This window comes from Oncorhynchus clarkii, chromosome 13 (assembly GCF_045791955.1).
Source record: "Oncorhynchus clarkii lewisi isolate Uvic-CL-2024 chromosome 13, UVic_Ocla_1.0, whole genome shotgun sequence".
NCBI lineage: Eukaryota > Metazoa > Chordata > Actinopteri > Salmoniformes > Salmonidae > Oncorhynchus > Oncorhynchus clarkii.
Window position 1 is genome coordinate 44,778,449 of NC_092159.1, and position 26,797 is coordinate 44,805,245.

General features: G+C 44.2%; 2 protein-coding genes across 7 annotated transcripts; both read left to right on the forward strand.

Moving 5' to 3' along the window:
• The first annotated feature begins 96 nt into the window (after positions 1–96).
• LOC139364847 (uncharacterized) lies at positions 97–8,420 on the forward strand. The gene is made up of 2 exons (XM_071101987.1): positions 97–185; positions 5,846–8,420. Exons 1-2 carry the CDS (start codon positions 164–166, stop codon positions 7,804–7,806), a joined length of 1,983 nt encoding a protein of 660 aa, XP_070958088.1. The 5' UTR covers positions 97–163; the 3' UTR covers positions 7,807–8,420.
• Positions 8,421–9,373: 953 nt separating this feature from the next.
• On the forward strand, positions 9,374–25,122 carry LOC139364848 (sterol regulatory element-binding protein 2-like). 6 transcript variants are annotated; one of them, XM_071101992.1, is made up of 19 exons: positions 9,374–9,733; positions 15,868–16,467; positions 16,659–16,798; positions 16,990–17,139; positions 17,370–17,645; positions 17,922–18,033; positions 18,120–18,271; positions 18,408–18,612; positions 18,787–18,962; positions 19,151–19,400; positions 19,533–19,702; positions 19,831–20,002; positions 20,118–20,235; positions 20,339–20,442; positions 20,719–20,851; positions 21,427–21,601; positions 22,166–22,342; positions 22,437–22,551; positions 22,704–25,122. In XM_071101992.1, the coding sequence occupies exons 1-19, from the start codon at positions 9,634–9,636 to the stop codon at positions 22,922–22,924; spliced, it is 3,546 nt and encodes a 1,181-aa protein (XP_070958093.1). In that variant the 5' UTR covers positions 9,374–9,633; the 3' UTR covers positions 22,925–25,122. The 6 variants fall into 6 exon arrangements, with proteins under 6 accessions (XP_070958093.1, XP_070958095.1, XP_070958089.1 ...); XM_071101994.1 differs by having other exon boundaries at positions 9,403–9,733; positions 16,990–17,133; positions 22,707–25,122; XM_071101988.1 differs by having other exon boundaries at positions 9,405–9,733; positions 16,659–16,813.
• The last annotated feature ends 1,675 nt before the right edge of the window (positions 25,123–26,797 follow it).

Below are 26,797 nucleotides of genomic sequence, written 5' to 3' on the forward strand. Positions count from 1 at the left end.
ATGGCGCCAAATGTGTGCAATCGACAGTCATGAAGTCATTTTCCCCCCCACTGTTTTTGGTTAAACTCATTGGACTGTTGCCGAACAGATTCATCTCCGCCATAAACACTTCACCAACGCAACAACCCCGAATGGAGACTTGAAGCTTAATCAGACAGAGGTCATGTCTAATTTCGTGGAATTGGGTAGGTCAAGGTTTTTAAACATTTTTTTTCCCATATTTGACAGTTTGGAACATAGCATTTAGCTAAGTTAAAACTCATGCAAATCTAGCTAGCTAACATTAGCTAGCAGCAAACTGTCAACAACAGAGATAGCTAGCTATAGTCTTATTTATACTTCATTCAAATAATAGGAAATAGTTAACCAACGTGCCATTTAAAGATGAATATTTTGGCAATGTTTAGTTAATGATTGTGCTGTCTCTAGTCAACGTTAATAAACAGTGCTGTTTTTCACAAGGGAAAACAAAGCTGAACAATCTGCGGCGTAAATTAGTTGAACATTCCTGACTGTTCTTCACCAGCCTGTCAAAGATGGTGTGAGATCAGGCCTACACCAAATTATGTAATGCACAGTGGATAGATTAGGCTAATTGCTTAAAACTGTATAAATAGTCGGCTTAGTCTCATTACGAGTGTAGCTTGCAGACTGTTTAGCTGAAAACTGCACATATGAACCTAGCCTAAGTAATGTCAGAATCAGCTGCTTGTCTGTCAACCAATTATTTATATATACAATAGATTACTGACGAGCGCTGTTTTGAAGCCATCTTGGCACTTCACCAGCTACAGAAATACGCGTATTGTCTACATTAGTTTTTTTCCACGTTTATTCTATTAGACACATTAATGCATATTTAGAAATTATATTATGTAAGCTAAATATAAAACATTATCATTAAATATATTAACGTTTTCCCTAAAGTCCAGGTAGCAGAGAATGGACCCTGTCATATATTTATTTAGTTGGTGCTGTATATTTAAGCAATAAGGCCCGAGGAAATGTGGTGTATGGCCAAAATACCACGGCTGTGGGCTGTTAAGGACATGCAACGTGGAGTGCCTGGATACAGCCCTTTGGCCATGTACCACAAATCCCAGAGGTTCCTTACTGGTTACAACATAATTAGATCAGTGAACAAATAATTTTGTTTCAAACCGTGGTGTAAGGTCTGATATACCACGACTTTCAGCCAATCAACATTCAGGGCTCAAACGATCCTGACTATTTTAACCTGGGGGGGTTCGAGCCCTGAATGCTGATTGGCTGAAAGCTGTGTTATATCAGACCGTATATCACCGGTATGACAAAACATGTATTTTTCCTCTTCTAATTACGTTGGTAACCAGTTTATAATAGCAAAAAGGCGGGGGGGGGGGGGGGTTTGTGGGATTCATTAGTTTGTTTTGGACTGATGCCCGCCCGACTGAGCATTCAACTCAATGCATCGTCAATGAGCGCTGATGAAGATTTCATCAAAAGTGCATTACAGTGGCTTGGAAATACAATGACATTCAAAAGGAGGCAAATAATTAGTAGGAAAACCTTTCGTAATGTTGATGTCACCAGATGGACTTCAGATGCAGTATAACTTTTGCTAGCTAAAATTGGTGGAACGCACCGGATTTGAGCTTTTTTGACGAACTTTCCTAATGACATTACCATCTGTCTAAAGTAAATTTGACGACATGATAATGCTGGCAAAATGGTTTCCTACTAAATATTTTACAACTTTTAGCAATTTCATTGTATTTCGAGGCAGTAGAGTGTAGTTTAGACTAAACAGTAGTTAGTCTCCGTCCAGAATGACTGGGCTTATCACCACTTTGCCTCGCAGCCTACTGTACATGGTAAGCTGGTGCGCACCAGGTTGTACCTCACGTTTTAGTCATGGAAAACGGTTGAGGATTTTTCTACAATATTCACAACATATTGACATTAATTATAATCTTTATTGAATAAAAAATAATTTTGGCAATTACATGTGGAAAAGTGAACATTATCAAGCCAGCAGCAGATTAAACAGAAAGTGAATTCTCTCCTCCCTCTCTCCCTGGTTTTAGCTTGCAGATATCACTGTCTAGCTGGCTAGCTTTAGAATATTTTATTAGCCCGTACCAGTGACAAACTTGGCTATCTTATCGACATATGGCAGTACACAAAATCTTATTTTGCCAGCTAAAAAGAAACAGACACACATTAATTCAGGAATGGAAGAGGATAGCTAGCTATAGCAAGTTAATGTTAGCTGATGCCTCTTTAACAAGAAGTAACTGTGACAACATTGAAGTGTGGTATACCGCATGGCTGCAGGTTAGGGCCATTGTTTTCTGTTTTTACTAATGACCTTCCACTGACCTTGAACAAAGCATGTGTGTCTGTATGCTGACAACTCCATAGTATACACTTCGGCTGTAACAGTAAAATAAATAAATAGAGCATTTTTGGGACAAATCACTCGCTCAACACTAAACCTATTTACCTATTTAGATATTATTGAATAATGTGTCAATTGAGCAAGTTCAGGATACTAAACTGCTGGTTGTAACCCTAGATGGAAAGATATCATGGTCAAAAACATATAGACCACAGAAAGTTGGGGGCACCTTAATTGAGGAGGATGGGGTCGTGGTAATGGCTGGAGCGGAATCAGTGGAATGCTATCAAACACATGATTTGATGCCATTCCTTTCGCCACCGTTCCAAGCATTATTATGAGCGGTCCTCCCCTCAGCAGCCTCCTGATATGGTTTCTAAAATGGGAAGAGGTATGTCCATGATAGGGCGTTGCTCTGCCTTCTTGACTTTTCAGTCCACCAGACAAATCCTACAGGCCCTAGTTTTGTCGCACCTGAACAACTGCCAAGCTGTGTGGTCATGTACAGCAAAGAGGGACATAGGTAAATTGTAGTTGGTCCAGAACAAAGCAGCACTTAGATGTACACAGAGGGCAAGTGTCAGTAACATGCATGTCAGTCTCTACTGGCTCAAAGTTGAGGAGAGATTGACTGCATCACTATTGGTCTTTGTGCGAGGTGTTGAAGGTACCGAACTGTCTGGTCAAGCAGTTGGCACAAAGTTCAGACACTCATCGGTACCACACAAAACATGCAACCAGAAGTCTCTTCACATTCCCTAGGTCCAGAACAGAGGCTGGGAAACACACAGTATTAAATAGAGCCATGACTACATGGCTAGAAATAAAACCAGATAAAATAACACCTTACTGCACACAGGGGACTGTGAAGAGACAGTCATTTGATTAAAAGTACCTTTGGAAAGTATTCAGACCCCTTGACTTTTCCACATTTTGTTACGTTACAGCCTTATTTTAAAAAAAATATTAAATTGATGAGGGGAAAAAACAATCTACACACAATACCCCATAATGACAAAGCAAAAAATGTTTTTAAACATTTAAGCTCATTTATAATAAATGTTTAAAAAAACATGAAATGTATGTATTCAGACCCTTTACTCAGTACTTTGTTGTAGCACCTTTAGCAGCGATTACAGCCTTGAGTCTTCTTGGGTATGACGCTACTAGTTTGGCACACCTGTATTTGGGGAGTTTCTCCCATTTTCTTCTCTGCAGATACTCTCAAGCTCTGTCCGGGGAGCGTTGATTCATAGCTATTTTCAGGTCTCTCCAGAGATGTTTGATCGGGTTCAAGTCAAGGCTCTGGCTGGGCCACTCAAGGACATTGAAACTTTTCCAGAAGCCACTCCTGTATTGTCTTGGCTGTGTGCATGCAGGGGCATTGGCATTCAGGCCAAATAGTTAAATCTTGGTTTCATAAGACCAGAGAATCTTGTTTCTCATGGTCTGAGATTTATTTTGGCCACTCTGCCATCAAGGCCTGATTGGTGGAGTGCTGCAGAGATGGTTGTCCTTCTAGAACTTTCTCCCATCTCCACAGAGGAACTCTGGAGCTCTGTCAGAGTGACCTTCGGGTTCTATGGTCACCTGGTCAGGGACCAAGGCCGTTCTCCCCCGATAGCTCAGTTTGGCCGGCCGGCTAACTCTAGGAAGAGTCTTGGTGGTTCCAAACTTCTTCCATTTAAAAATGATGGAGGCCACTGTGGTCTTGTGGTCCTTCAATACTGCAGACATTTTTTGGTACCCTTTTCCAGATTTGGACCTCGACACAGTCCTGTCTTGCAGCTCTACGGACAATTCCTTCGACCTCATGGCTTGATTTTTGCTTTGACATGCACTGTCAACTGTAGGACCTTATATAGACAGGTGTGTGCCTTTCCAAATCATGTTCAATCCATTTAATTTACCACAGGTGGACTCCAATCAAGTTGTAGAAACATATCAAGGATCAATGGAAACAGGATGCACATGAGTTTAATTTCGAGTCTCCTAGCAAAGGGTCTGAGTGTCTAAAAATCTGTTTTCGCTTTGTCATTATGGGGTATTGTGTGTAGATTGATTAAATTATTTCACTCAATTTTAGAATAAGCCTATAATGTAATGTTATAAAATGTGGAAAAGTGAAGGGGTCTGAATACTTTCCGAATGCACTGAATGTCGGCTATGTGTGACGTTTTAAATGAATGTAGTTCAGTCTTTGACTAATAATGTTCTATATTATGTCATGTTTCCATTGGACCCCAGGAAGAGTAGTTGCTGCTTTTGCAGCGGCTAATGGGGATCCTAATAAATACAAAATCCTAAGATCTAAAACTATTCCAATTAGTAAAATTCACAATACACCCCTCCAAAGAGATGCTGGCTCCTTTTTCAGTTTAGCCCGCCATCCACACACAGACAGTTTCGGTCCCAGCCACAGGGCTCTATACAGAAACAAACAAATATTTTCCTATAGAACAAGCCTATCTATAGTATGACAGCAGTTACCAGCTACCAACAGCTGGCAGACATGCTCATTTGGTTACTTTAGCATGAATAATTTGACTGAAGCCCTCCTTTCATTGTTGGTAGCCATGGAATGTGCCCCGCAGATTGACGAGTAGATGTCAGATTTGCTCCTCTCATTCTCACAAATGTATCCCACTTTTTACAAAGTGTTTTAATTTGCGTTGCAATAGAGGCATACTCACATTTGCATAGTAAGTGTTGCATAGTATGTGTTACACCCTGCTACCACACAAAGCTTGGCCATCTTGATGAAAAAATATGCAATTGCTAGCTAGCTCCATACCACTAACACACAAGTCGTTTTTAAAATTATTTTTACCCACAAGTATATGAAGGCTGAGCATGCATCTTGATTTCCTCACTGTGGCGCTGACCGCGGGGAGTTGTGGGATTGTTTTTGAAGTTAGAGCTGATTTTGAGAGAACCTCTTTAACCCAACTTTCTACAATATTACAGTATTATAAAAATTGATCTAAGAGTTTGTAATTTGGCAAGGTTTTCTTGGGGGCCTCTAAGTTATTGAGACTATTTCTCAATGACAGAAACACATATAATAGTAACTTAGAGAAATAGCTGCTACATGCCTTTAATGTTTACTTTATATATATTTTTTTAATCTTACTTTCCCCACTAGAACAACAAAAAATACTTAAATACATGTAATTTTGTCCTAGAAACATTTAATTGAAATACTGTAGAAGTCCATTCATTCCTATGAAAGATTGCTTCTTCTGGGGAGTGCCAATATGGCTGACCGGTGGCTTCAAAGCTTCTCATTGGCCAATGCATATCATTAGCAATCCAGGGATATGTATGTAGCATTGGCATTGATGTCAACATATTGTTTTTATATGATACATGTATTTTCTATTTGTTTGCTAAATCTGCACCTAATAATACTGTATAGCTGTTTAGTGTCATTAGAAATTAAACTGTATTTCCATGTCCATCCAGGAAGGAAAAGAGGGGAGGGAAAAGACCCAGATGAATTTTCAGAGAGCGAGGAGGATGTCTCCTTAGCCACAGAGCTCCGTCTTGTCCTGATCGGAAAGACAGGATCAGGGAAGAGTGCCTCTGGGAACACCATCCTGGGCCGCAGGCACTTTCTGTCAGAGCTCAGCGCCAGCTCAGTCACCCAAGTCTGTGAACAAGGCAGCACAGACCTGACTGAGGAGGAGGAGGAGGAAGGACAAGGAGTCAGGAGGAAGAGGACGAAAGTGGTGGTGGTAGACATGCCAGGTTTTGGAGACACACGCTTCGATGCTGAGCAGACTCATTCTGAAATAGCCAAGTGTGTGGCACTGTCTGCCCCAGGCCCCCATGCATTCCTCCTGGTGATCCCACTGGGTCGCTACACTGAGGATGAGGACCGAGCCGTGAGGGACATGGTCCATATATTTGGGGAGGGTGCGATCCATGACCACACACTAGTCCTGTTCACTCGTGGTGATGATCTAGAAGGGAGGGGGATGGAGGGGTACCTCGGAGCCAGCGCCCCGGTGGAGCTGAAGGCCTTGATAGAGAGGTGTGGGGGCAGGTACCACGTCCTCAACAACAGAGACCCAAGTGACCTGCACCAGGTTGTAGGGCTGCTGGAGAAGGTGGAGAGGATTGTGGAAGAGAACAATGGAGGCTTCTACACCAACACCATGTTCAGAGAGGCTGAGGCTGCCATCAGGGAGGAGCAGGAGAGGATGGTGAGAGAGAGAGGGGAGGGAGAAGGCAGTGATATGACGGACAGGGAGAACAAGATAGCTAAAAGGCGGAAGTGTGATCTAGAACGGAGTGAGAGTGGGTGGGATGAGAGGAGGGGGGCAGCTGTGGGAGTTTCAGGATTAAGGAAGAGAGACCTGGAGAGAGCAGGAGTAAATGAGGAGGGAAGGAAGGTGGAGAGGTGGACAGAAGAGAGGAAAGGAAGTGCTGTTAGCCTCCCGAGGGACAGAGGGGACAGGTGGAGGCAGTTGTTCAGGACCAGGCGGCGAGGCAGCGACAGGACCTTGAGCAGGAGGCAGTCTTTCCTCTCTGCCCTGGGGCAGTTCAGGAGGGAGGCCGCCCTTTCTGAGAAGGTCCTAGAAAGAGTGAAGATCCTGGTGGCTGCTGGAGCCACTGGCATGGTCGTGGGGGCAGTGTTCGGGGTGGCTGCCCCTCTAGCTGCAGCGGCGGGAGCTGCAGCCATGGGTAACACTGTGGGCTTTGCTGCTGGGCAGCTGGCTGGGATGTCGGTGGCAGGCGGCACAGGGATGGGAAAAGCTGTGGGCGCCATAGTGGCAGCAGCCGCAGGGAAAACAGCCATGGCTCTCGGGGCAGCGACCGGAGGAGTGCTGGGGGGATCTGTGGGCGCCCTAGCTGGGGCAGAAGCTGCCAGTCCTGGGGCAGCTGCCTTGGATGCTCTAGGGCAGGTGAGCCTGATTGGGACTGCAGCAGTGGGAGTTGCAGCAGGGGTGGGGGGTGCCATGGGGGCAGGAGCGGCCCTGGGGGCTGCTCTGGAAGGTGTAGCTGTCAGCACAACTGCCCTGACAGGGGTGGGCACCGCAGCAGGGGCAGTAGGTGTGGCTAATGCTACTACAGTAGCAGCTGGGCAGCAAGCAGTGGCCACTGGGGGCAGTGTTGCAGCTGGAGCAGTTCAGTGTGCTGCCGCCGCTGTGGCAGATGGGGTGGCTGTGAGTGGGCCAATGGTTCAGGCCGGTGGGGTGTGTAGATCTGCAGGGCAGGTTGTTTCTGGTGCCTGGGGCTCCATGGGAGCGACAGCGTGCATTATGACAGCGGTGGCAGAGATAGGCAAGGCTGCAGCGGGAATTGCCCTGGCAGGAGGGCTGGTGGTGAAGGTAGTGAAGGAGAGGGTCAGGAACAGCAACAGCTCAGCAGACGCCAACTACACAGAGAAGAAGTCCTACGAGATCTACTGGAACAAATAAAGGACAGTTAGGCCTGCAACACTACCAGACCACAGAAGAAAAAGACACTCTCAGGACCTTTCAAAATGTGGATTCAGGTTCAATCATTAAGCAACTTATCACAATTATCAATAAAAGCACATGTTGCAATAAAAGCACATGTTATTTGTACTGGCAGTGGATGGTGTGATTTCCTCTATTCCCTGTTAATAAACTATAGCTCTTCTGCAGTGAAGTGTCTTCCCACAATATTACTGAACTATCGTTTTAGCTTTGTTCAAGCACTTATCGTGGTTATTTGAGCTTTTTGGTATGCACTTACACCATTTGTGTGATTACTTGTGATCCCATAGTTATTTTTAATTCATTATAGGATATGGTTTTCTACTGTATTCAGTCAAATGAGTAGTTTACTGTTTTAATGAAAGACATGCAGATTTTCATAAATCCACAGATATAATCTACGACTAAAGTCGGGTCCAGTATTACAAAACATTATTTTTAGCTCTTATTCACAACTGAAATGATGTACTGTACTGTATAACACACATTTCACATTGTGTTCAGTTGCAGTGTTGTGGATTTTTTAAGGGGAAAGAATTGAAATGCATAATAAAATTAAATCTGATAAAAAATGTCCTTGTCATTTTCTCTTTTATACAGATCAACATTCATATTGAGTGCACAGAATAAATGTTAATTAATGCAAGGATGTGGATTTTAAGAAATAGTATGTCACCCTCAGCTCAGTTGACAAATCAGGGAATTAGACTTTAGGCACATACACAGAAGTGACTGTTTAGTAACAATATTGAATCAAATCAAATGTTATTTGTCACATGTGCCAAATACAACAGGTAGACCTTTCAGTGAAATGCAAGCCCTTAACCAATAAAGCAGTTATAAGAAAAATAGCTAAAAAAGAAAATAAATAAAAGTAACAAATAATTAAAGAGCAGCAGTAAATAACAATAGTGAGGCTATATACAGAGGGTACCGGTACAGAGTAAATGTGCGGTGGGCACTGGTTACTATTTCATTTATCTTGATATCACACTCCAGTCGCTTACATACCAACAGTCATGCAACAAGTAACTTTTTTTAATGAAATAAAGCAGTATTTCTTGACTTTGCTAAAAATCTGTATAAAATGTTACTTGTGTTTACAAAATGTAGCTAATGTATTTATTATGCTTGAGGTCAGTTTCATACTAACAACTGGATTTTTTTCACACTAACATGAGAATATTCATTTGTAATTAGTGAATGTTTAAATTATTATTGTGTAATTCATATCCTGGTGGTAGGCGTAACATCTGGGGATAGCCAGAACATTAATAATGTTGTTCAGATGGGGCGGGCTCATATATAAAGTCAAATATCATTAAATATTTGTTAGGGTGAATCTCTTTGGATAGGCTCTTTTTTAAAATAAATTATTGGGCGGAGTCAATGCATATTTCAAGAAAGCTTCTGATCGTTGACGTACTATCAGGCCACGGTAAAGGTGACATTTCTATTGGACAATGGTGCCTGGTCTCACGACAACAACAGCCAGGATTAAGCCAATCACGAGTCGACCTGGTTCACAAACGCTGTTTGTAAAATGACGTAAGTAGTGGAAAACAAGATGGCGACGTCTAAATTGTAAATTAGTTTATCTAAGTAGATATCGGCCTCTCTGGGGCATTGTTGAGGTGTTACCTGTCATCTGATAGTTTAATAAACTTAGAGCTAAGATAACGTCACCTTATGCGTTGTTAACGCTTCAAAGATCTCTGGACATCCTGGTTCTTTCCTTCAGCAACCTCCGGTTAAAGCTGGGGAGGCGAAGTTCTGAATTTCATTATGGACAGTAACGTTAGTGGGGAGTATATCTCGACCATGGAAAATATGGATCCGACTTTGTCAGAACTAGGGGACGAATTTACGCTGGGAGACATCGATGGTGAGTTACTATTTATGTCATAATTGACAAGAGAATATGGCATTTTTGTGCGTGTTTGTCCACGAACGTTTGTGTCCTATTTCCGCTTTCTGACAGTATTTCGTGTCCTCGTCGCGGTAAGGCCGGGAGTCTGGTGATTTGTATCATGTGTCAAGCAGGCTTGCTTGTACATATAGGTATTGCAATCGCATTTTACATCAGTGAAGATTAAGGCATATTTAAAGGGGTGGTTGGCCTAGTGGTCATGCAACAGTTTAGTGTGTGCGTGTGAATTAACAACTCCTCATGTAACTGAGTGTGACTCAACTGTGAGCTGTGTCATTCAATTACCTGTAGGCAAAAAGTTACTTATACTTTCCCAATGGCTTATTAGCCTAGTTTTACTTGTTTCCTATTTATCTATGTTCTTGTTCTGAGATGTTTTTTTTTGTCATGCTTGTCTACCTCTTTCCTGGCTGTCATACCATTGAGGGTTTGTTCATCAATAATGGAGAAAAAAGTGACTCACAATGTCTATTCATAACTGGCCCATCAGTAATACCCCTTCTGTTTTTATGACGGGGAGACATGTCCGCTTCACCCTGCTCATTCATAGGCTCAGCACATTGACTCAATATGGGGATAACATCACTGTTCCCATCTTATCAAAACAGCAGTTTTACCCTTGGCACACTGTGAAAGGATGGAGCTTTGTGTTACTGGTATCGTCCCGACCCTACTATCTAGAATTTTCTCCCCACAATTCCCAATGCAATAGCTGCTCTGGTTACATAACCTATTTTCTCTGCTCTGAGCAGCCCTAGGAAACTGTCCCCGTTTGACAGTTTTAGTCCTTTGTGTCACAATTGTCTAGGGGCTTGGGGCTCTGTTTTGTTTTGTGCCTCTGAAAGCCAACCCCCTGTGGAGCCCGATGAAGCAGACAATTCCAATTAATGATTAATATTAGACGAGACACTTATTCATTTTTTCAGAGCCTTTTCGAATGTGAGATGGACCCTATAAGCCATTTTTTCATCAATCTACCCATAGCCTCTACAGTAATGTATTATTTATTTATTTATTAAACTTTTTTTTTTTTTTTTTTTTTTTTTTTTTTTGCCCAATTTGAGACCAGGGTCTCATTCCCAATGGTGCCCTGAAAACAAACTACTCACATGATAATTCAATGCTAGTAGATACCCGTAGACTTCAAGTCATTACTACCTAATTGGGTGCAACCTTGTATCAGAGCATTTCATGTTATTCTATATGTAAATCCGAGTGATAACCATTTAGCATTATAGGATAATGCCATAAGGAAGAAATAGGCTATTTCACTTTAAGGTCTAATCTTTATTCCACACTAATAAATAGTATGATTATTTACGATGTTATGCTACATTTTGTTATATTACATTAGAATCCCAATGGAATAGGTGTTGTACAATATTGTACATATTGTATAGTATCGCACCAGTATGCCTTTACCGGTTTGGTATGATATATTACTTTCGAATACTGGTATAATGGTTGTACAGTATCATACATTTTCAACAACAGATTGGTCGTACAGTATCCAATGTTTTGAATGCACCCGTAAACGGCATTCTGCACCCGTAGAATGCTGTTCATCGACTACAGCTCAGCATTTAACACCATAGTACCCTCCAAACTCGTCATCAAGCTCTGTGCAACTGGGTACTGGACTTCCTGACGGGCCGTCCCCAGGTGGTGAGAGTAGGTAACAACATCTCCACCCCGCTGATCTTCAACACTGGGGCTCCACAAGGGTGCATTCTGAGCCCTCTCCTGTACTCCCTGTTCACCCACGACTGCGTGGCCATGCACGCCTCCAACTCAATCATCAAGTTTGCGGACGACACTACAGTGGTAGGCTTGATTACCAACAATGACAAGACGGCCTACAGGGAGGAGGTGAGGGCCTTCGGAGTGTGGTGTCAGGAAAATAACCTCACACTCAACGTCAACAAAACAAAGGAGTTGATCGTGGACTTCAGGAAACAGCAGAGGGAGCACCCCCCTATTCACATCGACGGGACAGTAGTGGGGAGGGTAGTACATTTTAAGTTCCTCGACGTACACATCACAGACAAACTGAATTGGTCCACCCACACAGACAGCGTTGTGAAGAAGGCGCAGCAGCGCCTCTTCAACCTCAGGAGGCTGAAGAATTTCGGCTTGTCACCAAAAGCACTCACAAACTGTTACAGATGCACAGTCGAGAGCATCCTGTCGGGCTGTATCACCGCCTGGTACGGCAACTGCTCCGCCCACAACCGTAAGGCTCTCCAGAGGGTAGTGAGGTCTGCACAACGCATCACCAGGGGCAAACTACTTGCCCTCCAGGACACCTACACCACCCGATGTCACAGGAAGGCCATAAAGATCAAGGACAACAACCACCCGAGCCACTGCCTGTTCACCCTGCTATCATCCAGAAGGCGAGGTCAGTACAGGTGCATCAAAGCAGTGACTGAGAGACTGAAAAACAGCTTCTATCTCAAGGCCATCAGACTGTTAAACATCCACCACTAACATTGAGTGGCTGCTGCCAACATACTGACTCAACTCCAGCCACTTTAATAATGGAAATTGATGTAAAAAATGTATCACTAGCCACTTTAAACAATGCGACTTAATATAATGTTTACATACCCTACATTACTCATCTCATATGTATATACTGTACTCGATACTCGATACCATCTACTGCATCTTGCCTATGCCGTTCTGTACCATCACTCATTCATATATCATTATGTACATATTCTTTATCCCTTTACACTTGTGTGTGTATAAGGTAGCAGTTGTGGAATTGTTAGGTTCGATTACTCGTTGGTTACTACTGCATTGTCGGACCTAGAAGCACAAGCATTTCGCTACACTCGCATTAACATCTGCTAACCATGTGACCAATACAATGTGATTTGATTTGAAATGCTTTGACCAACTCAATATTGCTTCACCTGTTTCCTCTGTGACTGAATTTAATATAACAATGCATGATCTAACTTCCTTCATACTGGACACAAAGACGGGCACATGGTATCCATGAGTTCATCTGACTCTGGGGAAGTAGGTAAAGGTCATCATTGCCAAAATCCTGAAGTATCCCTTTAACAGAAGTGAGATGTTGTGCAGAATAGTTTTGTAAACTAAAAGGAGAAATTAAGTGAATTGCAGGAATTGAGGTCCAGCTGACCTTCTGATAAAGGATGCAGTGATATTAAACCTGTCACCTGTGATAAAGCGAAGCAGGCTATGGTACCCTGCGTCCAAGGGTTTTAGAGTTGTGGCTGCTGCGTTCTGATAAATGGTGTCCCCATAATCATAAATGGGAGGACGGTGCATTTATTGGCCTAGGTGTCTAGCCTTTCTTTATCGCAAGTGTGAGTTCAAGGTTGCAGCCCCTCATTGATAAAAGTGTGAATATTCTTTAACCCCGATTCTTCTAGCATCGTTATCTATACATAGGTCTCTACAGGACACTTTTTCCTCCTGTCACCGTGGAATCTATTAGACCATTCCAAAGTCCTTTGAAGCCCATACTCTGGACATGCTTTCTGTATACGGTGACATTTCTTAGACGTTGCCATTAGAGAAGGGATTTTGGTAGTATTTCTAACAGCAGCAGTTATAAATTGATTTTAGCAAATGTAAAGCTGTCATTTGAGTAATGAGAAACTCTTCCCATTGATTACAGGCCTGTTATGCACCCCAGACAATGGTAAACCACATGAGAACATTTAGCCTACCTCTGGATTTGAGAGATGGCATGCCGGCATGGTTGTGGCGTTGTGGTCTTACGATAAATGGACAAGAGTTAAACACACCCTGCAGTAGACGACTTTAGAAACCATTTCCACATGTAGGCTACTCTCATTTCTTGTAATACCGGTTTGAAACTACTAGTTTTCTTTAGCATATGTAACTCCACAGCTCTTATCAGTACCGCCGTCCACAATCAAGACCTACTCCACCAGTAGCTGAAGTAATGTTCTTACCAGGGTGCTCTTTTACCTCGTTCTCAGGGCATCTGTACTAGATTACCATGTCATTTGTCAGGGCTAGTCGTTGGAAGTCTTTCCTATAAGCACTGGTTGGTTGGCGCTCTCTTCCTTGACTCTGTGCCGGAACAGTAGCAGTGTATCAAACCAAGGCCACCACTCCATAAACCTCTTAATTCCTTCAGTGACCTTGCCCTGGCAGTAAACAGCATTGTCACTGTTGTAAGTCTCTTCTAGAGGTCACTGTGGATTCTCCTCTTTCCTGTGATCTCTTCACTCAAGGCCAATTTCTAATGCAGGTTAATAATCTTCAGTGCCTTCAGAAAGTATTCACACCCCTTGACTTTTTCCACAGTTTGTTTTATATAACAGCCTGAATTTAAAATGGATTCAATTTAGATCTTGTGTCACTGGCCTACACACAATACCCCATAATGTCAAAGTGGAATTATGTTGTTTTTTTAAGCTGAAATGTCTTAAGTCAATAAGTATTCAACCCTTTGTTATGGTAAGCCTAAGTAAGTTCAGGAGTAAAACATTTGCTTAACAAATCACATACTTTTAATGGACTGTGTGCAATAATAGTGTTTAACATGATTTTTGAATGACTACTTAATCTCTGTACACCACACACGTACTTTTCTGTAAGGTCCCTCAGTTGAGCAGTGAATTTCAAACACTGATTCAACCACAAAGACCAGGGAGGTTTTCCAATGCCTTGCGAAGGACAGCTATTGGTATACATTTTAAAAAAAAAAGACATTGAATATCCCTTTGAGCATGGTGAAATTCTAATTACACTTTAATTACATGAGGCCAATGGTGACTTTAAAACAGTTAAAGAGTTGAATGTCTGATAGAACACTGAGCATGAATCAACAACAGTAGTTACTTCACAATACCAACCTAAATGACAGTGTGAGAAGTTGGAAGTCTGTACATCACTGAGTACCACTCTTCATATTTTCAAGCATGGTGGTGGCTGCATCATGTTCTGGGTATGCTTGTCATTGGCAAACACTAAACACAATAGAGCTAAGCACAGGCAAAATCCTAGGGGAAAAACAGGTTCAGTCTGCTTTCCAACAGACACTAGGAGACAAATTCACCTTTCAGCAGGACAATAACCTGAAACACAAGGATCACTCACATAAGAGGACAAAACTGAAACAAATGTCAGATGAAATTGCAGTTCCTCACAATGAAATGAGCAATCTTAATAAAGATTGTTACAATTTTTAAAAACTTTATACAACATTAACAAAAATCATTTTGGGCAGTGGTAGGAACTCCAGGTCCAATTCATTAAGGCCTTTGAAGCTGTTAGAAAAGTCCAGAGTTGTGGATCTGCCCTTGTGACAGGTTGTACGGCCCAGTACATCACTGGGGCCAAGCTTCCTGACATCCAGGACCTAATATACTAGGCAGTGTCAGAGGAAGGCCCAAAAAATGGTCTGACTCCAGTCACCCAAGTCATAGACTGTTCTCTCTGCTACGGCACGGCAAGCGGTACCGGAGCGCCAAGTCTAGGACCAAAAGGCTTCTTAACAGCTTCTACCCCCAAGCCATAAGGCTGCTGAACAACTAATCAAATGGCCACCTGGGCTATTTACATTGACCCCTCCCCCCTATTTACACTGTTGCTACTCACTGTTTGTTATCTATGCATAGTCACTTTACAAATGACCTCTACTAACCTGTACCCCCTGCACATTGACTTGGAACCCCCTGTATATAGTTTTGTTATTGTTATGTACATTTCTTGTTACTTTTTGATTGTTTTACATTAGTTAGTAAATATCTTATTAACTCTCTATTTCTTGAACTGCAGTGTTGGTTAAGAGCTTGTAAGTAAGCATTTCACGGTAAGGTCTACACCTGCTGTATTCGGCACAAGTGACATAATATTTGATTTGACTGCAACAATGAAGCCCTACCTCCATTAGAGGGCCATATTAACAAATGGATTGTGTCTAATAAGCTAATTTTATGCTAACTATGTAAAGTCAAATTTGTCTATTCAATCAATTGCCATTGCACATGATTTTATGGCTAAGAATAAAGTGCATTTTTAGCTCACCCACAACCAGACACTCATGAACCCCTTGAATTATTCTCTCTCCTCAGAGATGCTCCAGTTCGTCAGCAACCAGGTGGGGGACTTCCCCGACCTCTTTGAGGACCAGATGTCCTCTACAGGATCCCTACAGAACGGTGCTGGGGCCACCCCACGCCCACCCCCTCAAGCCCCACAGACACCCCAGACCACTACCACAGTTTACCAGCACAGCAACGTGACCCTCACCCCCACCCAAACACTGGCCCAACAGTCCCTGCCCCTCACCCCACCACAGACCCCAGTCCAGACGTTCTCTTCCATGCAGCATCAGATCCGCGCCCCTCCCCTGCTCCAGCCTCGACCCCAGATGCAGGCCATCCAGCCCCAGCCCCAGATGCAGGCCATCCAGCCCCAGCCCCAAATGCAGGCCATCCAGCCCCAGATGCAGGCCATCCAGCCCCAGCAGCAACCCACCATCCAGGTCCACAGCCAGAGCATCCCCATGCAGGCGCATAGCTTCCCTGTGCACACCCTGGTCCAGACCCACAACCAGGCTCTGCCCATCCAGTCCCAGGCCCAGACGGTGATGATCACATCCAGCGGTGGCCAGTCCCGCTTCATCCAGAACCCTGTCATCTGCCACCAGAGTCCCACTACAAGCTTCCAAGGTTGGAGCAACTTTTTTCTTTTTTTTTTAACACTGAAAAGATTTGTTCACTGGGAATCGGTGGTTATTCATTAGAAATGCACTTAAAGATGGGTATCATGTGAAATTATTCAGAGTCCTACATGCTTTTCTATATGAATGGTGCTCTTTGACAATGTATCCATACTACATACCTCTCTTTTTTTCCCACAGTCCTCCAACCGCAGATGCAGAGCATAATGACATCACCACAGGTTCAACCCATGACCATCCAGCACCAGAGACTACTGCAGACGGGCCAGACCATCCAGACTCTCTCTACAGCACCTACAGTCCACACCATGCAACAGCAGGTTCAACAGCTACCCATGAGTATCATGCTTCATACTTTACAATGTTTGAGTCCCTAATCAAAACTAGCTGCGTCCAATCTTTATAAAGTCTCTCTAAATACGTGCAGATCCTAGCATGGTGTAACCATAGACCTTGTGTTGTGTATGGCATCACTGGTTTTAACTGATCCAGTGTCCCTGGTCTCTCTCAGCTTCTGGTCCACCAGCCTCAGATTCTGAAGACAGAGAATCTGGTTCTGACCACCCTGAAGCCAGATGGGACACAGGTTCTGTCCACCATGCAGAACCCCGGGATCACCACCTTGACCCATCCTATCCAGACACAGACTCTACAGGTACCGGTAGGTCTCTATACTATCTGTCTGCTTCGCCCTCTCCCGTTCTTTTCTCTCTGTTCAGGGTCTAATGGGGACGGTCACATAGACCCAGATTAATCCTGAACTTGTACTGAAAAGTAATTTAAATAGAGATGACCAGAGAATTCAATTGAATATGCTTCTCTGCTCTGTCCCCTTAGTATCTTATCTGTGTCATATGTCACCACTGACTTTTACCTTAACTCTTCCCTCAGACTCTGATGGGCAGTAACATCCTGACCACTGTGCCTGTCATGATGGGAGGCGGAGACAAGCTGCCCATCAAACAGCTGTCGTCAGGCACCTCCCACTGTGTAGGTGGGAACAGACAGGTGATGGACCACGGGATGGGAATGGTGATGGGTCCAGGGGGGGTGATGAAGGAGGGGGAGAGGAGAACCACCCACAACATCATCGAGAAGAGGTACCGCTCCTCCATCAATGACAAGATCCTGGAGCTGAGGGACCTGGTCATGGGCGGCGACGCCAAGGTCAGGAAAACCAAGTGATACAATAATCCAATATTGACTATCTTTGACCTTACAGGAACAGTGGGTTTAGTTTTATTTTGTGGTCCAAGTCCGATAGAAACTTAGAGGAGCATGCTAGAATAATTTGAATGTTTCACAGGTGTCAAACTTAATTAGGCTATAAAACCACAGACTCTTGGTATTTCCTAGAGTACATGGAAGTCAGAGGAATGGACTTGTTCGTATAGGGCACTCACCAAATGTACACTGACACATTGCTAATGTGTTTGTACGCAGATGCACAAGTCAGGAGTGCTGAGGAAAGCCATCGACTACATCAAATACCTGCAGCAGGTCAACCACAAACTACGGCAGGAGAACCTGGCCCTCAAGATGAACAGCAAGAACAGTAAGTCCCCCATGTATTACTAGTTAATCCATCACAACTTCAGTTCATGTAACATATTGGGCTCTCTCCCACTTCCTCTCTGTCAGAGTCAGTGGTGCTGTCTGACGATGTGGAGATGAAACCAGAGATGCTGATGATGTCACCTCCAGCATCAGAGTCTGGTTCAGGATCTCCTCGTGAGTTCTCTCCATACTGCATCGACTCAGAGCCTGGCAGTCCCTTACTGGACCATGAGCAGGTACTGTGATGATGATAGCCAAGGAACTGTGATGTTTTTTGTTGTTGTGTGGAAATTGTTTGGATTGAATGTTGCGAAGGTTGAACACTTACATAGTAGTTGAACTATTCTCTCTCTCTCTCTCTCCTTCACTCAGGTGAAGAGTGAGCCTGGCTCACCCTCTTCCGTGGGTGTGATGGATCGCTCTCGTCTCCTCCTCTGCGCCCTCACCTTCTTCTGCCTCTCCCTCAACCCCCTGCCCTCTCTCCTAGGATCTGAGGCCCAGGGCAGCTCTGGCTTGACCTCTGCACACGGACCCTCCAGGACACTGTTCTCATTACCCAGCCAGACCCACAACTTTGGTCAGCCCCTTAGTTGACCCTTATACTGACCATACAAGTCCTATTGCATTCACGATAGGCTATTATAGTCAGTCATTATTATTCTTAACAGTAAGAGTTCCCGGTTGGGAGTTGTTTTGAGGATGTATTGGACTATATGTATCTTATACTGACTCCTCCCTCTCTTTCCCACAGCGACCTGGCTTTGGTGCCTGTTGCCATGGTTGACGGTGTGGATGTTGAGCGGTGTTGGGGCAGTGTGGGGCTGTGTTAGGGTCCTCTACCTCTGGGAGCCTGTCACCCCCCTCCACTCGCCCAAATCTGTCTCCTTCTGGAGGCAGCGTAAACAAGCAGACCTACATCTCAACAGAGTGAGTTCACATCCCTTTATGTCTGAAGGATTTTCCCCTATCTTATTGTTTTTCTCTGTACCTGTGTTTGAGTATCTCCTTTAACTGGTGCCCTGATTGGGTAAAACCATCTCTTTGTGTCTATAGGTACATGAATGCCAAGTTCCATAAGTATTCTTATAGATTTTCCCACCTCTCCACTCCTACAGGGTGACTATACAGCAGCTATGGCCAGTTTGAGAACCTGCCTGTCAGTCTTGACCAGAGCCCTGCCCACCACCAGTTGGGACCTCCTCTTCTCACTCTCCTGGAACTTGATTCGCTACTGTCTGCATCACCCCACCCCTCTGGGCTGGCTGGTTCGCCAGGTTGGTGGGAAGCACAAGGGGGAGGAGTCCAAGACCAGCTCCCGGGACGCAGCTCTGGTCTACCATAGGCTGAGCCAGCTGCAGCTCACAGGTGACTACACTGAATAGTCTAGAACGTTGAGCCTGGTCCATATCATTAGTCATTGTAAACACGATAACATAACACAGTAGTACCCCATCCTCTGTCTGGAACTTCTCTCTCTCTCTCTCTCTCTGTGTGTAGGGAAGCTTCCCCAGCGCAGTGGCCTGTGGGCTCTGTCTCTGTCTATGAGTGCCGTCAACCTCAGTGAGAGCGCCCAAAGCAAGATGGCCCCTGCCCAGCAGGCCCAGATCTATGTCACCGCGGCAACAGCTCTGCGCACTGTACTGGGCCACCACCTCTCCTGCCTGCCTGTGAGTGTCTCAGGGCATCCCTCCATCCTCCATTACTAATCCTCCACATCCCTCCATTACTGCTATGGTAATGATATCTCTGATACTATCCACTCACTGTCATCTTTCCCCGCATGTCTGTGTCCCAGGGTTACCTGTTGAGCTGTGCTGAGGGTGTGGCCAGCCAATCAGACTCCAAGCCCATCCCTGACTGTCTGCACTGGCTCTTCACCCCATTGGGCAGGCAGTTCTTCCTCAGCTGTGATTGGTCTGTGAAGTCTGAGAGCAGAGAGGGCGTGTACACTTCCCAGAGAGACCCAGGTATGAACAATAAAGTCGATGGAAGAGCTAATAGTGTGTACAGAAATGCCCTCATGCAACAATTAGGCCTTTTAATTATCTTTCTTTTCCGCCTTCTTTCTCTCTCTTCCTTTAGCTGACCCCATCGCCCAGCTGCATCGTTGTTTCTGTGAGAAGCTGCTGGAGAGAGCTGTGCACTCCCTCATCCAGCCCCACACTGACAGGGAGGCAGGCAAGCCCAAGAACGACTCGGGGTAAGGCCAGGGTCCTCGGTGCCCAGTTACTCTCCTGTTTACCTATGCAAATTGTTTACTTTACTTTGTTTACTTTTCTTCACTCTCACTCTCTGTCTCTCAGGGAGTTCTCCAGTGCCTTGGAGTTTCTCCACCTATTGAACAGCTGCACAGAGGAGTCCTCTTCTCCTCCCTTCCCAGCCCCACCTAATCACACCACCATGCCAGGTACTGGAATGCACACGTTAGTGTGAACCACCCCATGCTCTGTGTGGGACAGATTTCTTTACAGATTTCTCCCATCTTTGTTTCCTACGAGATGATCTGATGCTGTGAATGTGTATAGATTTTTTTTTCTTCTCATATGTATCTTGAACACTAAAGATAAACTCTTTATGATTAACATAATTGACTTGTTCAATATAACACGTGAACAATTTTTGCTAGACCCCTTGATGCCACAGTTGAAGTCTAATGTTGTCATGTAATCTCTTCTCTGCTTAGTGGCAGACCCAGTGAGTCGCTGGTGGGCATTGGTCCTAAAGGCTGCTGCCCATTGGCTGCAAGGAGATGATGTCGCTGTGAGGTCACTGCTGGCAGAGGCAGAGCGCATGCCCAGAGCTCTCCATACCCTCGAGTCAGTATACTCCGTTTATGTTGTGTGTGTTTTTTATTAGTCGTATGTACAGGATATACCTGGTATACACAGTCCAAAGAAATTGTTACCTGCAGGTTCCTTCTGGACAATACAACAATAACAAATAAGAAAAGATAACAGGAACATAAAGTAAATGGCTCAGTAGAATAGAATAAACATTTTAGTATAATACAGGAAGGTACAATTTAGTCCAATATTTATACATGTTTTGGGGAAGGGAGGATTAGGGGGCAAGTGTTTAAATTATGCAGTATTTAGTCATCTTAATAAGAGTCTGGTAACATCAGTTGTGCTAAGGTGTGGAGTATAAGAGCAGGTGGTCTCTGAGCCCGTTGGTAACAGACCTCATGCTCTGATACCGTCTGCCTGACAGTAACGTAGTGAACAGCTCATGGCTGAAGTATGTGGGGTCATTGATGGTGTTGCGGGTCTTCTTCATGCACCGTTTTTAGTAGATGTATTGGAAGTGTGGGAGCATGGTCCCAGTGACGTGTATGTAAAGGACATTAGAAGCATTGCCATAATCCTATGTTGTTTTCCCTGTCGTCCTGCAGTCATCCGTTGCCCAAGGCTGTGCTGCTGCTGTGTAAGGCGGTGCAGATGAGCCTGTCTCCTCTGAAGGGAGAGGGGGCGGTGGCCTGTCTGTCTCACTGCGACAGGGCCAGCAGCTACCTGCGCACCAGCATCTCTGTTCCCCTGTCCGCCCAGTCTGGAAACGGGCTCAACAAGGTACTCTCCCAAAATGCGGGTGTTTAGGATGCAAGTGAATATATATATATATATATATATATACACTCTCTGTGATTTCTATTTGAACCAACTCTAACCTTTGTGTATATACATGCAGTAAAGGTTGTAATGGAGCTTGGTTGATTCACAGTGTTCATTGGTCATATTACACACACACACACACACCATGAACAAACATATACTGCACACGGTGACCGTTGTATGGGTGCTCGTTTGACTCACAAAAGCACAGGTACAAGCTGACTCTAGCTAGGTATAGTTTGTGTGTGTGGTAGGGGGTGGCTGTAGTGCATTGTAGTTGCATTGCATGATCCTGCAGCCCAGTGCAATGTGTCTGCAGTGCAGTACAGGGGCCTCCCAAATATGCAGGCACCTGCAACACACCATATCCAGGTCGAGACGATGCTTACAGTGCATGTACTGTCCCATATGACTCCCTTAGTTTCCATAACTCATTGTGTAGTCATTTATTATGTAGTTCAACATTTATTTTTTCTTCTTCCCCCCCTTCCTCTGCCTTACTGTTGTCTTTCCTATACCAAGGGGGTGGAGCTCCTGGTCTGTGACCTCTTGCTGACCCTCAGGACCAGCCTATGGCAAAGAGGAAGCAGCAGCAATGGGGAGCCAGGCCCCGCCCCTGGCTCCCAATTGGCTGGATTCCAGCGGGACCTGAGTTCATTGCGAAGGCTGGGCCAATGCTACAGACAGGCACAACACAAGGTAACTAGGGCTTCAGACCAGCTGGCTGGTTCATGGATTATTCATGGCTATCTGTGGTGTAATAACGTATGTTCCCTCTCTTGTCCTGCCCCAGGTGTTCCTGCATGAGACCACAGTGAGGCTGATGGCTGGAGCCAGTCCCACCCGCACACACCAGCTACTGGAGCACAGCCTCCGACGCAGGACCAACAACCCTGGATACACCACGGGTAAGGACACACACACTTCAATTATTATCATGAATGATACCATTTTGAAGTTGATATCAAATGTGTTTTTGATGTCAAATTAACACAAATGTAGTGCTTTCCTCACAAATGTACTTTTTCCTCCTCCCCTCTTCTCCTCCTCCGCCCTGCAGCAGAGGGTGACTGTGTTCTGGGTGAGCGTGAAAGGGCTCATGCCATCCTGCTGGCGTGCCGCCACCTACCCTTACCCCTGCTGACCCCACCAGGGCACCGTGCCCGCCTGCTGGCTGAGGCCAAGCGCACCCTTGAGCGTGTGGGCGACCGCCGCTCCCTACAGGACTGCCAGCAGATCCTGCTCCGCCTCAGCGGGGGCACCACCATCGCGGCCTCCTGATGCTTCCCCCCTCAGACAGATCTCAGATCAGTTAGACCCACACACGTTAATGCTGACTTGTGATCTACTCACTCAGAGTACTGATCAGTGGTCAGTGATAAGTTATTCTCCACCACATATTAGAAATTAGCCCACTTATACAGATCCCAGAACAGTCACATAGCCCTATAGACATATTACTGATAAATTACTAGTCAGCCATTTCCACACAGCATCTAATTGTCAACTACGCAAACAGTAGTACAGTATCACAGTACAGGAGAGACACCAAAAGGGACCTTCAATCTTCACACTGCCAGCCTGAACATTGACTACTGTTAACGTTCTGGCAGTGTCATATTTACTCTCACACACGCCTAACACACCCCCATATCCTCACAGAAGGAGATTTGTATATAATGCAGTCCATACACTGGACATGGTTTCTCACATGCTCACTAGTATAATGCTAACACTGTAATGTTGCTAACACTGCTTAGCGTAGAGAGAATCTGCTTATAGGCCCCAAAGGGAAAAAGGGTCAAAATGGCTGCCATTGGGTCTCATCCACATACAATTCAGTCTCTCTCTTTGGTTGGCTAATTAGCCAACAGTTATTTTGAGTTGTGCCCTGCGATGAATGGACCTTCATCCACAAGAGGTTGTGCTCGTCGTGTCTGAAGCTTTATGACAGAGCTGTAATGTCACAGGTAGATGACGGGCTGTACATGCACTGGCATTCCACAGGTTCTAGATGCTAAATGCTAAAATGTCATGTACGTTCAAGCTTCACAATGATACATTTAAAATGTATGTATTTTTGACAGGCCAATACAATAGTTCAACGCAAGGAGACCGACTGTGGCTTCAGTGCATTCTAGCTATGATAGTCACCCTCTAGCCTCTACTGTACAATGCAAAATGACTTGCTTCTCACAGTACAGTGCAGAGTAGTATCTATTTATGTCTACCTCATTGACTGTACAATGTCAGTGTACTCAAGGGCAATATACTGTAGTACCACACCAGTTGGCATGGTGACAGTTGACAGTAGTCGTACAGTACACAGAGCAGCTTTATTTAGACTCAGCAGTGCAGTGCAATATTAATGGGCCAGCACTGTAAAAGTGCCATTCGTTTTACAATAAGAAAACAGGTTCATGGATTGGAGAGTCAACGTAAATGGAAAATCAAAGCCCAATTCTTTATACTAGTTTTATATATACATACATTCAGTCAGTCGCATACACAGTATCACAGTCATGATTGTATAACGATTGTACATTCTGTAGCCATGTAGAGACAGCAGTCTTGAATAGAATGAAGCAAGATGTTCTTATGTATGTGAGAGGGGAGAATAATGTGTAGAAAGAAGGTACCATCAACTCTGTAGGAAGGTTAAATGGTTTGTGTATTGGCCACCAGCCAGGGGCCGGAGTGAGTTGACTATGTTATTGACCAAACAGTTCGGTCACTGTCACTAAGGTTGATTCTGACCAATCTGATTGGGAAGCGCTCAAGCATAATGGCCTTGATGTAGTTAACAATTATTTTATGTTTTCAGTGTCAGAGCTATCCTCGTGGAATCTGTCCAATTGCTTTTAATTTTATTGTCTGTTGGCTAGACTTTGTCACTTTTGTCATTCTCATCTTTGTGTTCTGATTTTCTTATTTAATGGCTGTAATATTATACATGCTCAGTTTTTTTTTGAGCAATCTTGTTTTATATTGTCAAGGCAACCTAGGGATATAAACTGTTGGAGTGTGAAGGAGTGACTTTTTTTTTATTTTTAAATGAGGATAATGGAGTTATCCTAATATTTTATGCAGGAAGTACTGTTGTCCATCAAGACATTAGTATGGCAGTTTTTATAGGGCATCATTATTTGGCACATTGTAGTGTTTTTGACATGAACTCCAATGCACAGAAATGTGTTAATACACTTTACCCTAATATGAGAAAGACCGACTGTATGTCTTCCAGTTCAACCCAGCTGTATTCACCGCTGTATGGTGTCAATTTACCCAACCATGTCCCTTGTATCTGCACCGTTATTTCACATTGAATTCATCAGACTGGCTAGTGTGGTCTAGTAAGTGCTGCACAACCAACCATCTGCAGTGAACGGACATACTACGATTTATAATGTTACAAAATATCTCCTCTAATGTTTTCCCCTCTCTGGATTTGTTTTAATAAAAGATGAATGTGGACAGCATGTGTGTTTGTTTGTGTCTTATTTTTAAGTTGCTATAAATGCCAAGCAGTAGGGATGCTACAGTAAAAATGTTTCCACAAGATTTTTTTTAGACAGAACACTCTTAAAGCAATGTTAGTGGTCTGCATTATGCTCACACACTCATCTTGACCCTTATTAGGTGTTTCACTGGAGCTAGCGACTGGGCTCGTCAACAAAACTACACTGGTACTGGAAGAAGACCACCCACACTTTACTATACTAGTCTCTATTCCTGCTTTCTTGGCTAGTTGCTGGTTCTTTCTCTCTGCCCCTCGGCTCTCTTCCTCAGTCCCTGGCCTTATTATTGAACTCATGATGTACATTGGGGCAAAAAACTGTTTAGTCAGCCACCAATTGTGCAAGTTCTCTCACTTAAAAAGATGAGGCCTGTAATTTTCATCATAGGTACACTTCAACTATGACAGACAATGGGGGAAAAAAATCCAGAAAATCACATTTGTAGGATTTTTAATGAATTTATTTGCAAATTATGGTGGAAAATAAGTATTTGGTCAATAACAAAAGTTTATCTCAATACTTTGTTATATACCCTTTGTTGGCAATGACAGAGGTCAAATGTTTTCTGTAAGTCTTCACAAGGTTTTCACACACTGTTGCTGGTATTTTGGCCCATTCCTCCATACAGATCTCCTCTAGAGCAGTGATGTTTGGGGGCTGTTGCTGGGCAACACAGACTTTCAACTCCCTCCAAAGATTTTCTATGGGGTTGAGATCTGGAGACTGGCTAGGCCACTCCAGGACCTTGAAATGCTTCTTACGAAGCCACTCCTTCGTTGCCCGGGCGGTGTGTTTGGGATCATTTTCATGCTGAAAGACCCAGCCACGTTTCATATTCAATGCCCTTGCTGATGGAAGGAGGTTTTCACTCAAAATCTCACGATACATGGCCCCATTAATTCTTTCCTTTATACGGATCAGTCGTCCTGGTCTCTTTGCAGAAAAACAGCCCCAAAGCATGATGTTTCCACCCCCATGCTTCACAGTAGGTATGGTGTTCTTTGGATGCAACTCGGCATTCTTTGTCCTCGAGTTGAGTTTTTACCAAAAAGTTATAATTTGCTTTCATCTGACCATATGACATTCTCCCAATCTTCTTCTGGATCATCCAAATGCTCTCTAGCAAATTTCAGATGGGCCTGAACATGTACTGGCTTAAGCAGGGGGACACGTCTGGCACTGCAGGATTTGAGTCCCTGGCGGCGTAGTGTGTTACTGATGGTAGGCTTTGTTACTTTGGTCCCAGCTCTCTGCAGCTCATTCACTAGGTCCCCCCGTGTGGTTCTGGGATTTTTGCTCACCGTTCTTGTGATCATTTTGACCCACGGGGTGAGATCTTGCGTGGAGCCCCAGATCGAGGGAGATTATCATTGGTCTTGTATGTCTTCCATTTCCTAATAATTGCTCCCACAGTTGATTTCTTCAAACCAAGCTGCTTACCTATTGCAGGTTCAGTCTTCCCAGCCTAGTGCAGGTCTACAATTTTGTTTCTGGTGTCCTTTGACAGCTCTTTGGTCTTGGCCATAGTGGAGTTTGGAGTGTGACTGTTTGAGGTTGTGGACAGGTGTCTTTTATACTGATAACAAGTTCAAACAGGTGCCATTAATACAGGTAACGAGTGGAGGACAGAGGAGCC